The 17,330-nt window shown below is 40.8% G+C and overlaps 1 protein-coding gene across 1 annotated transcript in view; it reads right to left on the reverse strand.

Moving 5' to 3' along the window:
- Positions 1–4,906: 4,906 nt before the first annotated feature.
- The window catches only part of Cdc14a (cell division cycle 14A), a 157,964-nt gene continuing 145,540 nt past the window's right edge, over positions 4,907–17,330 (reverse strand). Inside the window, exon 16 of the mRNA XM_021195617.1 lies at positions 4,907–7,091. Coding sequence (XP_021051276.1) covers positions 7,062–7,091 — 30 coding nt within the window. The 3' untranslated portion in view covers positions 4,907–7,061. The remainder of the gene's footprint in view (positions 7,092–17,330) is intronic.

A 17,330-nucleotide genomic window follows, 5' to 3' on the forward strand; every position in this document is an offset into this window, starting at 1 on the left:
CACCTCCACTCTGAGCAGGCATTGCTCTAAAGATTTAGAAATTCAAGCACAGGGCCTAAAATGCCTGAATACTGTGCATGTGTGTTTTTATTACTGCTTCACATACACTGTAGTCCATACACTGCTAAGTGCTCTTCTACTGAGCCACATCTGCAATGATAGTTCTTTAACAAAGCCTTGGGCGAGTTTTCTCTATCACTTTGGCCTGCAATGAGTAGGATACAGAGATAATAGGCAGTAATTCTGTTGAGGTTTTGTTGTTTTGTTTTTGACAATAGAAAGACTATTATCACTTCTGATTTATGGATTTAAGAAATAAAATCTCAAGGTCTAACACAATGGTTCTCAAGGGTCATGACCCCTTTGGGGGGGTCAAATAACCCTTTCACAGGGGTTGCCTAATCCATCAGAAATCGCAGGTATTTATATTACAATTCATAAGCATAGCAAAATTACAGTTATGAAATGTCAGTAGCAGAGATTTTATGGTTGGGGGGGTCACCACACCATGAGGAACTGTATTTAAGGGTTCAGCATTAGGGAGGCTGCGAACCGCTGCTCTAACACATCTGGAGCACTAGAGTCCACAGAGCCTAGATCACACACCTTTATTCTCCCCAAAGAAGTTTAGGATAGAGGATTCGAGTTAGCTTCCTATGAAAATACACATTCATTTAAATACACATTCGTTCCTACAGATTGAATTGAACAGGACGTGCATTCATGTGCCATCCCTACAAAGGGCAACTAACAAGGCTGAGCTGAGCCTTTTTCTTGAGAACTTCAAAAGCAAGCAAGATATACAAGGCTTCCCCATCCTGGCTTCTACCTCAGTAACTTGGAAAACATCTCTGAAGAGAGGCCAGAAAGATTTTAAAGGCCAGAATATCAGGAAGTCTGCTATGAAAGTCTCCCCTAGAAATGGTGACATAAGCAAGACAATGACCATGGCAATATCAATGGACACGTTAATGTGGAAAGGGGGAAATTTTTGCACGGTCCCGACCCTAGACATAGAACTATAGGCAACTAATGATTGCTGGGAAGAGAGTTAGCCTCCGCCAGGAATGAGCTTAAGGAATGAGCTTCCTTAAGTTGTCCAGTGCAGAGCGATCAGCCTTGAAACCATGTAATTATATATGTATATGTGTGTGTATCTATGTGCATGTATGTGACAATAATGTTCAAAGAAAAATAGGCTCTCTACTGAATTGGGGACGTGCATACATGGGAGGGTTCCTAGGCAGGTAGCAGGGAGGGGCCGGAAGGAGGGAAGAGATGGGGTAAGGCTGATAGAATCTAACTTTAATTCAAATAGAACTGAAACTCCTTGCGATGTGAGAACAGTTTTCTGTGCCAGGAGCGTTCAACCAGCTTGGCTTATTCAAGATCCTGCTCTCCCTTCGGAGTCTAACCCCTGGCAGCTGATGGGCGGGTTGAGAGTACAGCAGCCCAGGGTCACCCTTGGCCTTGGTCTCTCAAGGTCTCCTGGACCACAGCCCTTCCCATGCCCGCACTCACAGCTTGGGGGTTGCGTTCTGGTCTCTATGAGGAGTCGTCTCCTCCTCGGAGACTATATCTGAGGCCTGAGACTTCAACCTTAAATCTTTCCCTTTTCTGCTGTCTTACTTTGTATTCTTTTTCAGATTTCTTGAGTCCCAGAAAATGGGAGGGATCTTGGGGCCCCCAGTACCCAGGGCTTTCCCTGATCTTGACTTAGCTGCTGTTTTTTTCTCCCCACTGCAGACCAGGTGGACGAACTTTTCCTCTTTTTTTTTTTTACCTTAAAATTAGCAATCCTAACAACCTGTCACTTAAACAGGAATCGATAATCAAGGATAATTTCCCCAGCAGATTTGACCTTAAAGTAGATCAAGCTATCCAGAAGTCTCCATTTGTCATCATCCTTGATTTTTTTTTTTAATTTTTTAAAAGATTTATTTACTTTATTTATATGAGTACACTGTAGCTGTCATCAAACAGAGCAGAATAGAGCATCAGATCCCATTACAGATGGTTGTGAGCCACCATGTGGTTGCTGGGAATTAAACTCAGGACCTCTGGAAGAACAATCAGTGCTCTTAACTGCTGAGTCATCTCTCCAGCCCTCATCCTTGATTTTCAAGGCTGTGCTCAGCGGTCCCAGTTCTTGTCAGGAACTTGTCCCTTACCCAGCCTTTGGTACAATAGCATAGAAAGAGCCTCCTCCTACCTCCCCCAAGCAAAGGTTCCTGGTGACAGTCTCTGAGTGCCATGATTCTACCTCCAAAGTGTCTTCTAATAACATATGTGTTTCTTCAGCATTCCAGTTTTGACTCTGTCCCAGTCATGGAAGGCACATGGTCTAAAGGTGAAGTGAACTCCTAGCTAGACCAAAAGTGGCATGAAAAGTCCAAGCCTCATTGCCCAAGACTGGCATAAAGGAAGAAAGGGTAAGGGAATTAATTATACATTTCCTCTAGTCAGGAAAAGCTAGGTAGGCCTTCTAATCTGGCTGGCCACAGTATAGAGGCCTCAAAATCCAATGGAATCTTCCTAGAAACCAGGAATGTCCCTCCTGACCCATGCCTACCCTCTTACAATTCATGAAACGATAGTAAAATGCTCTCTGCCTGTAGGCAATACAGATTTTAGAATATGGTTCCACCCCGTCATCCCACAAGGACAGCAGTGAACCAGCTCCTTTAATCTTCACTCTCTGGAGCCTCAGATGCTTGCAGGCTTTATCTAACTTCAAAATTCTTAAAGAAAATGTTACAGTTATACTGTAACTTTAACTTATCTTGTAGAGGCAAAGTAGCCGATAGATGGAGATAATAGAAGATAGATAATAGACAGACGTAGATATAGAGAAAGTCATAATACTATCATGATCTCTGGTTTTGATTTTTTTTTCAGTTTTGTATTCAATAATTATTTGAGGGATCTGGATGTTAAAACTGGCAATGCAACTTGAGAAAAATATCTTAAATTTTTGAGCACAATAAATCTCAGAAAGAGTCCTGGAGTGGACTGTAGGTGTGTTTTTAACTTGGACTAGGAAGGCGTGACAGACATCTTGTATCTCACCCTTAAGCATCAGTGCCAGCCGCTTCGGAAACTGGTGTCCAGCCCCAATTTTCTCCTCTGTAATTCACCCATTGTTTTCTGAAGTACCTCCCCAGGGTCTTTCAGAGGAGTCATAATATAAAGAAGACTTGCATGATGGATAATTTCCACAGTCCCCAGTTTAGCATACATGTTGGAGGCTATAGTCATTCCTGGGCTCTAACTTGTTTTGGTGTTTGTAGTCATTTTTTACACAGTTACTTAACAGGCCTCAGTCCCCATCTTCCCTTGCAGTGTTTCTGCTCAAACGTGTTTTGGTCAACTTGCTTAAAACTCAAAGAGAAATAGCAAGTGGTGACGTCCCTCATCTTGATATTAGTGATATGTGTGTTAAAACCAGGCATGCATGTGAAAATGTCCATTGAGACCAATTGCCCCCCCCCCGCAAGATATATATTTTACATTAAATGTCATTCTGCTTTCTACTTGCTGAAAGAGGTTTAAAATTCTCTAGAAAAACTATTTTTCTCCTTCTTGACCTGATTATCATAATTCAATCCATAGAGGAGGAACCAGGTGGGAATATATTAACATTTCAATTTGGTTCAAAATAACTTAATACATTATTTTCCACCTTCCTTTGTATGTCACGGTTCTCACCCCCTATATTCAATCCCTTTGTAAATAAAGTAGTTACATCTTATGAAATGGACTCTGTAGCTGTAATTACTATTTAATCTTCTGAAAAGGACACACAGTGACCGAATTCTTGCTTTACTATGAATTGGGTAGTGAAGGACAAGACCCTTGCCCTGCACTCTGCCATAACTGGTTGTCCTCACAGGCATAAAAGACCAGAGAGTACTGCTGGACTGGCACACCAACTGACTAGATGGCTGAACACATGACCAAAGAAAGCATGCGGCACATCAGAACAGCTTTAAAAAAATATATCGTGGATCTGATGTTGGTCAGTTTGTATTTCTGCTGTATTTGAGCCATGGCTGAAAACCGTAATTGATCAGTCCTTCCAGATGTGTTTTAAGACTGACAAATGGTTGTGCATCTGAGGATAATGATGCCACACAAATGCAAAGACCAGCTGATGAAGAGTCCGTTGAGGTTAGCTAACTCCATTCATTTTAACTTCCTTTTCCACAGAAATTCAATCTGTACAAAATGTTTTTCTGTTCTTTGAACCCAGTCCAGGGATTTATTTAAAAAAAAAAAATCTCCTGATAACCTTTGACCTCATGTTTTTGTTCCCTGAGTGAGAGCAAGCTACCTGTACACTCCCAACTCTAGACTAAGCTGGAGCTGTAGCAGTGGGGAAAGTGTTTGCCTAGAGTAAGATCTGGGATTTGATCTCCAGTACTCGGAAGAGGGGAAAATACTCCAGATATAGACACCCTTCCTATCCACAGGAAAGGGCTTCCCTGTGCTTTCTGGACAGGAGCAGGACAGGGTTATCAGAGTAGCTCATCTGATTTAGTTCTGTAATTTTTTTTTTCCTTTAAGAAATATGGCCATTCTTCTGCAAAAGGAAGACTGGTGTCCATCATCATCCATAGCTGCAAACGGCATAGCGGGATGCACAGCTTTGATCTGCAACGGTATTTTATTAACAGAAATCAAGAGGAACCTAATATTCTCTGACGTTCGTGAAATTCAAAGTACAAAGTTGTTCTGAGTGTGCGGCCTTGTGAATAATGGGGAGATCAATACAAGATGAACTGAATATTGAGAATTCTGAGTCAGAGGAAGCCAAAGGGAGCCAACCAAATGGAGTAAAAAATAAAATTGCAAAATGCAATTTAGTACACTAACAACCCAAAACCAATTAATGAATGCCCAGGAGTAATTTGCATAAAACTTTTATTTATTAGCAGTGTATTCTTCTACACTTCAAAATAGAACAAAATATCTTCTGGAAGATAAACTATTCATAACAAAATACATGGCAAACCATTTTTTATTATAAGTGGAGAATCTCTGTGCTATATAATCTCTATAATATATACATCCCCTTCTTGGTGTGCCTTATGTATGCACATGTGTATAAATAAGCTTAAGACATACACATGTAGATACATATGACATATATATACACACACATAATTATGGACATTTTACAGTAGTCAACTTTACAATCATTTTAGTAGCTGCACTCATTAGTGTTCATAGAACAACTAAAAAACAATAATATGGTTCTCTTCCCCTACATCTCAGATGCCACCTCAATTAATTTACAATGATAATCTGAAAGAAACAGTATTCTCTTCCTATACAATGAACCAACTTTTTTAAAATAACTACTCATAATAAAAATATTTTACTTTTTCAACTTTGGAAAAGATAAACAATTTAATTCCTCTTTATGTTTTTGATTCTTAAAACATATAATTCAACTTTCCACCAGGTGAGTGCAATTATTTGGTACTGTAGCTCTGGGAACTTATGTTAACAAACCTGAGTCAAACTCCATTCCAATGCCATCTGAGAAGGGTAAAAACATAAGCAAGGTGTCTTCCTGAAGCATATACGATAGTCTGAAGATACTCCCTCCTAATAAGTACAGTATAAATAACTCAACAGTTGGAATAAAGCACTTTGTATGAATCCATTTAACTAGTCCTTGCACATTCTAAAGCAGCCTGGAAGACAATCGGTATCTAAGAATTTCAAATAGACAAGAAGCCAGTAAAGTAGGCTTCTGGAAATGTAAATTCAGAATCACACATGAAAGGGCTGGGCGGTACCCTGGGAGGGGGTGGGTTCTTCCAGTTTCACATCCGGTAGCAGACAGACCAGTGTGTACATTCGGTCTGGACCGGGATCCGGAGGGTGCTTCCATTCAAATGTCCCCTTTAGTGCACAGATTGACTTAGCAGCAATATCTTCGGTTTATTCCTTCATTGCTTTAAAACTGACATCAGACCACGCATGCTCACAGGGCAGTGGCCACCGCGTACCAAGAACAGGATGTTCTGAGCTATCAACCCCTTTGAAGTGCTTTTTGGTCTTTAACAACATTATTGTACATTTTCTGAGTGTGTTCTTTCGAACCGTAGACATGGGTCTTAAAATTCGTATCCTTCCTTTGCATATTTACAAGAAGGCATAAGCAAAATAAATGATTTAAGGCATTTTCTTTTTTTTAAAGCGCGCGTGAGAGAAGGAAAGAAAGAAAAGCATTGGAATGTTCTGTCATTTCACAGAGGAAGAAAATCATGTTTTCAGGAGAAACGCCCATTATTTCTGATCTTAAAAAAAAAAATGCTCGTTTTTTTTTTTTTTTTTTTTTTTTAAGCCTCCTACTTAAAAGGCTCAAGAACAAAAAGGGGGGGGCAGTTTTTTCCTAAACGAACCTATCAAACAACCCCACTCTTGATAGAGATAAATTTGGATGAACTCTAGTTCAGACAGGCTTCAGCAGAGAATGGCCTGATCTACTGAATTCATAAGGGAGCATTAAAATCACATCTAAAAACTCGCTCCCTCATTTTCATTTAACAAGGAAGAACTACATACTCATTGTAGATAAAACCATACTAAAGCTAAACAAATTTAAAATACAATTTTTTTGGTAGCAAACAGCAGGAAAATCTAAATCAAAATATAGTGTAGCTTTTACATAATTTTATATATTTATAAAATTATCAAAATAGTCTTTTATAAAGTTCATGATACATATATGTGTAACACTGTACATGTAAATGCAGTAACAAAGGCATCACTGAAATACATTAAAAATAACCTTTGAAAATACCAAATTTAACATTAAAACTGTCTTTACAAGTATGGACAGCTCCATAAAGATGACTCCAGTGCATGTGTAGTAGTCATTAGCCAGCGCTCTGGTCTCAAGTCTCTCAACAGTACTATGTTACCACTCTCTCTACTTTAAGGTAAGAAGGCAGGGACAACCTCCAGGCAAGCAGCTGTTTCCTTCCTTCCACATTGCACATCCAGATGTCTAAGATCGGAACTGTCTTCACTGGAATGGCAAGGCCTCAGTAATGAACGTATTCAGACTGAAGGGACTGTGTAGGGAGAGACATAAACTGAGGTTAAATTCCATCACATGCCATGCTGCTAAACCATCATGCAGCCTCCTCCTTCAACACAAGGCAGTCCAGGTGTATTATATAAAAGACACACGGAGCGAGCTAAGGAAGCAAATGACAGAGCAAAGAAAGCTGTTACTAAGAAAGCAAGACATTTGGTTAGGCCAAGTGATTGTTAGAAATTTTTATATTTCAAAACATTTAATGATGCTCCAATCGAAAGTAAAGATGTGGCATCAGTTTGATGCTTGAGCCTTAGTATAGTAATACTATGACACAAAAACATTAAACGATAATTATAACTAATTGAGAGCTGTTAGAACAAACTTTGGTTATTTGTTTACACATAATTAATACACATAAGTAGCATGCTAAGGCTTCTCACACAGAGTTAGGAGCCACTTAAATACAGTCCTTAAGGATGCTTGAGTTTAGTAGATACCTTACAAATCCTTTCCACTAAGGGAAGACAAAGTACAACTACCTAGCTTTGGAATCTGATTGGAGGACCCAACGGCGTGGAGAGCACAAGAGCCTTATAACAACGTAAGAGCAGGTAAGCATGAGGAACGACACCGATCCTTCCACTCTGAGGTGGACATTACGACACAAGAGCAGCGAGAGCTGCATGCATCAGGATGCCCGGAGAGCAGACACACCAGGGAAAGAGTCAACGCAGCAGAGAGCTCGCCAAAGTTATTTATTCGGTAGCACATGTGCATAATGGTTGCACAGAAGGCTACAGATCAGTTCTAAGCATTAGCAATCCTTTGCATGGCTCCTCTTGTCAAACGCCTTGACCAACTAAGTCTTCTTGCTTCTCTACAAGATACTTTCTTTTCTCAGTAATTTTCAAACCAATCTGCAGTAGTTTGTTAACAATGCTATATATAACATTGCAGCTATATTTTATTTTATTTTATTTTTATTGCATTTTATTTATAGATCTTACTAATTTCCAAATTGGTCCATTTTGGTGGTGATATAGCTATTAGACATACACACACACACACACACACACACACACACTTTCCAAAGAACTAATGAAAACATAAAACTATCTGTTCAGCTTCAAAGTCCCAGGAAACTGTATGCCCTACCAATAGCCATTTATTACATATTTTAACCCAACTTAGCAGTTTACTTAGCAATGCTCACAGTGTAAAATTGACATTATGTATCGTTAGCAAAGGACTGGAGAGAGGTGGGTCTCTAGGCTAAATGAAGTTCAATATCAAGAACACTTTGAAAAGGGAAAGGGTCTTCACAAGTTAACTTTCTTCATTGGGGATGTGGTTTATAGTAAGCTTTGAAAGAGGAGGGAGGTGATAAGAATTAATATAATATAATATAATATAATAAATAGTGATCTCACAAAGGGAATGCCCAGTGGGATGGGCTAATGCTCTCACACCCTCAGCTCGTAGGACAGCATTATCATCAGTCATTATTGCCCTAGCTGCTTTCCCCTCAATTTCTCCTGAAGTCTGGAAGCAAGTCCCAGGCACAGCCAGTGAAGTAGCTCCCTGTCAGCAAGGACATCACACCTGTGATTACAGATGCTGTGCCTTCCAGAACGTTCAACTCACGCTTTCGTTCTGATTAGAAAAGTCGCACATGCTCTAACAGAAATCAGACTGTTCCTTAAACAGCTTGTAAATTTACAACAACAAAGTTGTGTTAGCAAGCAGCCCTTAGAGCCTCAGGGCTTCATCAGTTCCCACTCAGTGCAGGGTGAGGCAGACAGCAGCCAGTTAACTGAAACTCCCTCCAAGGATTCTTACACAGACATCAGTGTATCTTGTAAATTCATGTGTGTGCTTAAGTTTTCACTTCCTAACTCCCTGCAGTCCCTGAGCTGGAAAGCAGAAAAGGTTCAGAATGCCCTCGGCTTCTGTTACTCACGTAAACATGTACTCCTTGGTCTCCCCACGAAAGCTTTTGCTTTTGCATAAGCAAAGTCCACAAACCCTGGGATTCAGCCCAGATCCAAATATAATTCACCACGATTCCTCCCGTTTTGTGTTTTCTGCAACCAGTTTGTTCTCTTGCATTACTGAAAGGGCTCTCCAGATGTTTGCAAACAAATCTGGCCAGAACAGGACCCTTTGTCCTGCAAATTCGTTTGTTTGGCCCAACAATTATAGATAAATTAGGCAGTATGGGATTAAGATGCAATACTGAGACTATTGGGACAAATCATACCCCATGGCTTCTTTATAGGGTACAAGGAAAGTTAAAATAAAATAAAATAAAATAAAGTATCTGTAAAAATGGGTCTAGCAAATTATTGAAACGTCAGTATTTTGTCAAATATTAACTTCCTTTTTATTCTCAATCTAAAAATAAAACCTTTTAACAAAAAAGACCAAAGGGAAAGAGAAACACCAGAGTCTACGACATCTGCTGACTTCAAGACAATTACAACTAACACTTGTCTCCTCCAGGAGGACCAGTGCACAGGTGACAGAAACGATAGATTCCAAAGCATTGTGAGTCTGCATCATGAGGCTAGGTCCAGGGGCACTCTGGGCCGCCTGGGCTCAGTCACACCGACCTTGAAGAAAAGCATCTGTACACTGTGCATGAGTTCTCAGCACAAATGGTAGATGCCTAAGTTTCCTTAGCTGCTTGTTCAACCAAATGCACACCAAAACCAAGCACGGCTCTGGGCTCGTTGCACAAACACCAACGAGACTGCCAACTGTACAGAATGCTTTCCAACAGTATATGTCACCGAAGTGCAGACCGAACTCACACTCAAAATCTACAACAGACCATTCATAAGCCAAAAGTCCCACAGAAACTTTATATGATAGGTACAGCCAACATGCACACACAAAAACAGATAACAAACAAACAATAACAAAAATGCATAATATTACATTCAGGCTGTGTCCATAAATTATATAGGAAACATAATCTTGCTATATACATACCCCATCCCCAATAGACTTCATCATATATATGTAAATAAAATTCAAATTCATTTCAGATGAGGGGTGCTCAACCTGTACTAATGTTGTAGCCAAGAGAGTAATCAGTTACTAAATTTTTGTTTTTTACAATAAGGATATACTTTGTACTTGAAAAGCAGTATCATTATTGCCATTAATTTTATTAATAAAACTATTTGGGATTCTTAATAAATTAGATAAAATACTTGCAGTTCATTGGTTCTGAGATATTTACTGAGTACTTTTCTAATATGTCAGGCACAGTTTAGATACTTTTTATGTATTCACTCATTAAGTCCTTCATGCCACCATTTCACAGATGAGGAAAATTGTGACACGTAGCAGTTTTTGGCCCAGATTACTCAACTAGGAATTGAAGGAGTCTGAAGCCCAGGAGCCTAGCACTAAAGCACAAACACGGGCCATCTGCATAGTTCATCAAAGGAACTTCAAGCATTTGTTCTGTAATCACTACGTATTCTATGTAACAGGCTCTTTTACCCTGATGAGAACAAAAATATATAAATTACAGAACAGATATATTATATGGATTACATTAAAGGAGATAGGGCATTCTAAATTATTTTTCATCAGAATCAAATTTAAAGAAAAAAAAAAGGTTTATTATAACAACACCTACTACCCTGCTGGACATGGTATCTCATGCCTTTAAACTCAGCACTGGGGAGGCAGAGGCAGGAGAATCTCTATGAACTGCAGCTCATCCTGGTCGACACAATGAGTTCCAGAACAGCCAGGACTGCACACAGAGACCCTGTCTCAAAAACAACAACAACAAAATCTACACTTGGAGTATTCTTTTAAATAATGTTTTAATTCTCCTTGAACAGTGTGTGTGTGAGAGAGTGTGTGTGTTTAATGTCCCCATGTATTACTGCCAATGTCTCTAGGATAAATAAAGATAATGGTGGAGATATTGGGGATGATCATGAGACCTGAGGTGTAGACGTTGTTTTATATTCACAAGTGGTCACAAAACCAAGATATTTAATCTCGAGCTCCTTTCATCAGTAAGTTCCACGGGACTCTCAGACTAGATCAAATCTCTTAGGAACATATGGCATTATTATAGTATGGATACCACAAAAGAATGCAGAAATATCCGACCGGGGAAGCAAGGGTGACACATGTTTTATTGCCTGACACAAGTTTTGTGTCAAAATGCAAACTCCCATCATGACGCTGCGTTCCCTGAAAGCAGGAAAGCTGACATGAAACCAAGTGTTAGGTAAGAAAATGAAGACTGCTTGTTCTGTTCCGGAAACTCGCTGCTCATCAGTTTTGGCAGACATACGTCGTAACTTTAAAACTTTAGCTCTTCCAGAGGTGCTTCTTTCTTAAACAGCCCGGCTACTTAATTGTGCCAGGGAAATGTCTCAAAATTATAGATCTACATACAGTACAGACGGTTAGTAAATAGAACCGTGAGCAGCTTGTCAGAAACAACAAATAAGAGAGGATGACAGATTGACATCCCAACAGCAGAACAGTAAAGAGGTATCTTCTGTTCGATTAATTTGTATAAAAGCTTTCAGGTTGGCACCCTAGGAAGCCAGAGCAACTGCGCGGCCATTTGCTACACTGGATTCCTATTGTATTTCTTTAATTCCCCAAGTCTCTTAAGAACGAAACACACGGTCTGCTTGTTATCCCCAGTGTGGATTCTAACTATAGAGGCAAAATGCACCAAAGGAAAAAATAGTTTAACACTTTAGGTAATTAAGAAAACTATGTATTTGATAATATGAGGTTATATTTATACCTTTGCATCCAAAGTATAAAAGAACAAGTGAACACTGGGAGAATTTTAATCTACAACTCTATGTTCTTCCCTTATATCCTTTCATGTCTCTATAACAGCTTGAGGCTTTCTGCACTGCCTAAGAATTAACACACAAAATGTGCACAGATACATATCACCACAAAGGAGGCTTCTCAGTATTTTAACGAATTCACTTCTTGTGACAGAATGCAAACTTTTCAGGGGTAGTAGATGAACGTCCACTGGAAACAGCGTCGTGGTCAGCACAAAAGCCTAAAACGCTGTGATAAAACCAGTCCTGAGAAGGGTGTGATAAAATCGGCCCAGAGAAGGGTGTATACAGCCCCCTTGTATCCTCCACGTATTCCAAGTGCCCCAAGATGGAACAAGACAATTCTGGTTAATTAAAACATGATGTAAAATATTCTTTTACCTTCCTACATGGCTTTTAATAGACTCTTTTTTTTTCCTGGGGGAATTTAATATAGGCTTTTCAGCAATCACAAAGAGTTCAATTGTTAGATGACAGGTTGTTGACACCCCCCTTGACTCAGTCAACCGTTACTTGAGTGTTTCTAGTTCATCCGAACACCAAAATTATATTGATGTCAGCTTGTTTTAAATTTATTTTCTATTACAGTTAAAGCCATATTACTTTTTAAAAAATTAGACAACTTCCAGATTACTGTAAACTAGTGTTAAAACTGAAAATTTGGTTTTCATTTGATTCTTCACACACCAGCAAGGCTAACAGGGGTAATGGGCTCACAGGTTCATTGGCTTAACATGAGCACAGGTATAGTATCCAATTTCCAGTTCAATGGTACTTATTAGGCACTTCTAACTCTGTGGAGCTTTGGGAAACAAAGATGCTCTAAGCAGCTTAAACACCCTCAGAAGAAAAGAACAAGTTCCGGTAACCTAACCGTATGAGTGACAAGTGTGTGACCTGCTGTGTGAGTCAAGGAGCAGAAGGCTTTCTACCTGGATCCATCACAGAGGTGCCATCCAAAGAACCTGTTTCAGCAGGCCTGGAAATATCAAACCAAACAGAGAGGAGAGCAGCCACAGAGCGAATGTTGTACTGAATGCCAAGATACCAAGTCCAGCTGCTGAGCGGGAGGCAAACAAGGCGCGGGGATGATGCGGAAGGGCTTTGACTGGTAAGCCGAGAGACCAGGAGTCGGTCCTGTAGACAGAGCAGAACCCCTGTACCAAGGCAAATAAGTATGACTTGATCGACTCTGTCTAAGAAACTAATACGGACAACAGTATGTGAGAAATCAAAGGCAAGAGGTGCCAGTGATGGGGAGAAGGTACAGAGGGGCTAGCTCACAAACACCACAATGGGACCTAGAGGCAGCTGTGGCAGAGCCAAGGCTTCCTAAGTACTGAGTTATCTGTGCAAGGATGCACACCCCACAGAAACACCTTCTGTATGTGAGAGGGGTGGCGATAGAATTAAGTCTCCTACATAGAAAAAGAGTCCGGGGAATGGGGGGGGGATGAGAGAGAAATCCAAAATTTTAATGACCTTGTCAGTATTTAAAACTATAATAAATAAGTCTACAATAAATAAGTAAACCTATCCAAAAGTTAGATGTCATGTTTTTCGGCCCGATATGCCTGCCTCACTTCAGGTTTACCAAGCAATTCTATAGAGATCCAGAGGGCCAACATCCACGAGATAGGGCACTCTACACAGGAAAGGAGTGATGTCTGTAGGCCACAGAGCGAAGCAGGGTGACTTCTGAAGAGACCGTGATGGCTATAGTTAGTGTGGCCAGGAAGAGCTGCACAGCAGGGTTTGAGAGGCAGAGGAAAGGAAAGGAGGAGGGTTGAGCAGGCTGGGGATACAGCGCAGAATGGCAGATGGGTGGAGTAGGATGACAGGATTAGAAGATTGATGCTCACAAGTGGAGGGCAGTGAGCTTTAAACGTTGATTGGATAAAATCCCAAAAGGCCCTAAGATGGGGAGTCGCAGACGTAACATCAAGATGGACCAGAGAAAGCTATGCTCCGAATGACCTCCTTCGTGGACAAATACTAAATATTTGTAAAAACATAAGGAAGAAAGCGAAACCGTGGCAGGCCTCAAAGCAAGATCAACATCCCTGTGAGCTGGAGAGGAACCAAGCCTCAGTGGTAGGTCACTGACTACAGAGTTGGAGACAAGCAGAGGTGGCCAGCTGTTCTGTTCTCAAGGACAGACAGGCCAACAGGATACACAAGGACTCCGGGCTTAGTGCCAAGACTGGCTCTCCCAGCTGTGGAAGGGGGCTGCAGAAGCCATGGCCACTGTCCTCAGACCAGGGCTCACTCACAGGTACATCCATGCCTGAGACAAAAGCCTGGGCCCAGTTCGCCAAGACAGGAGCCTGGAGTCATTGAGAACTGTTTCTAAACTGAACGACCCCAAGAATCAGCAGAACCCACAGAAAGGATAAATCCGTCAAGGCGATGGATATGCTAGGCACCCCCGATTTCACCACTGCATATCAAAACATCACACTGGAAGCCATAAATAGGCATAGCTCTTACATCAATCAAATAAAATGAAACTTCAGGAGAGAACCATGAAGGAGAAGCAAAGCAGACAAACAATGAAAACCTGCCATCTGGGGCCAGGAGATGGCTCGATGAGCAATGAGTCTGTCCAACACCAGGATCTGGACGTAGAGCCTCAGCATCCACACATAAGTGCAACCCAGCACTGGGGAGGCAGAGCCAGGAAGATCCCTGCAGCTTACGGACCAGTCAGTCTCCTCACATCAGAGGGGGGTTCATCAGGAAGAGGCCCTGCCTCAACAGAGAAGGTTGAGGATGAGGAAGGCACGGAACATCAGTCTCTGGTCTGCACACAGATGAGTGCTCACACACACACACACACACACACACACACACCCTCACATTCAGAGTGAGTCTGCCAACTAGAATGCTAGAGTTTACAAGGAAGGTGACAGAGAGAACAGACAAGGCCGCATCTAAGACAAAAAGTCTCCTGAGAGGAACCGCCAAACCTGAGAGAGGCTGAGCATCTGAGATCCTCAAGAAACAAGTCACAGAGAGAATGAGAAGCCACGCCACCCAAACTGGCAGGTCCAGATTCAGACAGATGGCTATAACAACAAAAAGATCAGAGATGCTAGATAAGAAAGACGAAATCATTGCATCAGACGTCGTAAATAGGGAGACGCTAGAAAGCACGTACTGTAAAAACTGTAAAGACAATTAATACCCGAAAACAGAGGAAGAACTTAGTCGCCACCTTAGTTAGAGTTCGGGACTAAACTATAAAACAGAAGGTCAGAAATCCTGAGGCTATATCGACAGACGTCAGCATAAATACCCTGAGTTCCCTTCCCTTCTGTGCTAGGGACTTTTAGCAGGCACCTTCATCCTGGATGGGAGGCTCTACCTGCTTCTCTCCAAAGTTTAAGGGGGAGAGTAAGAGGAAGGCAGAAAAGAAATATCTAAAAAATTAATAGCTGAGAATTCTCCATAACTGCAAAAGCCATCAGAAAGCACGGAGGCCAAACAGCAATGACTGTCGGGAGTCTAAACCTAGATGTGTTATAGAAACGAATGAATTTTAAAGCAAAAGGAAAATCATCTCACAGTGCAATCCTTTGAAACAGTCTTAAATTGAGAAGTGGGTATTTTTAGTGGAGGGTGGCAGTGGGGACATAATGCTCCAAAGACCAGGAAGGCTGAAGATTAGCTGAGCCAGGAGATGCCTGCATGGAACTTTCAGTCTTGTAGAAAACAATGTGTACCCCTGTCTGACTTTGCTTTAGGGGAACAACACTGAGCCCTGTAGTAAGGATTTATATATTAAGTACAACATTTTTAAATTGTCGAGCTTTATATACATATAAAAGATACTAACATTCTTCTATTCCTTACTCCAAAAATATGAATAAAATAAAAATAAATGCAGCATTAAAGTCATACTCCTTTCTATTGACCTAACAGTATTATTATTATGTAAAAAAAAAAAGGGGGGGTACAGCCGGATCTCATGGCTCAGATCTATAACCCCTGATACTATAGAGGGTCCCAAGTTCAAGGAAGGACTGGCTGGGTCACAGAGCAAGCTCAGGCCAGCGAAACCTGCTCTCAAAATATAAAGTGAAAGGGGCTGAAGAGATAACTCAGTGACAGAGCATTTGTCTAGCACAAGTCAAGCTCTAGAACATTCCTCCACACTAGAAGGGGAAAAAAGAAAGAAGACAGAAATGAGTAAGTAAATTTAAGTTTAATAATAAAGGCAATTAAAAGACTATAAACCACCTCAGTGCCATATTTTTATTTTATTTTTTTAATTTAATTTAATTTTTTTTTGGTAGCAACTTTGCCACTTGCTGCAAATTTTTTATTTGAATGGTGCTTTCAAGTGGAGAGATAAAAATAGCTGTCGGGCTTTATACAGAAAATTAATGTAAACCACTGTTTAACATTGGAGACAGACTTACATTACAGCTAGGTACATCTGCAAACACTGCAGAAGTGGCTGTATGCAAATGCAAAAGCGTCATCTGCATCTTGCTGACCTTGCAACAATGGGATACTTCCCCGAGCCCAGATCCCTGGGGTGGGGAACACAAGCGCAGTGGGGTCTCAGGGTGGAATGTTCTTGCTATTTCTCAACTCTCTACCCCTTGGCTGAGAGAAGCAGCATCAAATCCAAAGCAAGGTCAGAACAAAGAGGAAGGGTGAAAAAAATAATCACAGCAATTCAGAAACAACGAAAGTTTAGAAATGTGGTATCATCTTCACTATTAAATGCACTAACATTCAACTGACCAAACATGAATTCAAAATATTTAATACAGTTCCCCTTAGGTTTGTCATTTATTATGTTAGTAAACTGTTCACAACGATTCAATGACTAATCATCATATTTTAAAGTGAGGAGGGGGGTCATTATTTTCAAGACAGAGTGTGGGCATCAAGGTGAAATCAGGAAAATCCATAACACCCTACTGAAAGGTCGGAGTATTTTATTGGGAGCAGATGGCTACTGAATTAGCCAACAAACTCATTATTGTTATCACTAACGATGGTCCAAATTAACTCAGTGGCTTTTCACCAAACTAGTTTTGTACAAGGATAGAATCAATAATTTTATATCATTATACTACTATGTTAAGCCCCAGTGACTTCTAGAGTACACCTATATTCTGCCTGAGGGTAGAACACAGAAGAACCTAACAATATACTGGCTGCTCAGATTGTTCATCCAGAGTTTTCACAACAAAGGGTGGCCCAACCCAGCTCAGTTGGAAGAATGGGCGCTGGCCGTGGGAGCAGAGAGCTGTGTTCTAGTCAAACTCAACATGGTATAAGAATGATCTTGCTGAGGACACTGATATAGCTATCTCTGTGAGGCTATGCCAATGCCTGGCAAATATAGAAGTGGATGCCCACAGTCATCTATAGGATAGAACACAGAGACCCCAATGGAGGAGCTA

The sequence above is a fragment of the Mus pahari genome, chromosome 4, assembly GCF_900095145.1.
Source record: "Mus pahari chromosome 4, PAHARI_EIJ_v1.1, whole genome shotgun sequence".
Lineage (NCBI taxonomy): Eukaryota > Metazoa > Chordata > Mammalia > Rodentia > Muridae > Mus > Mus pahari.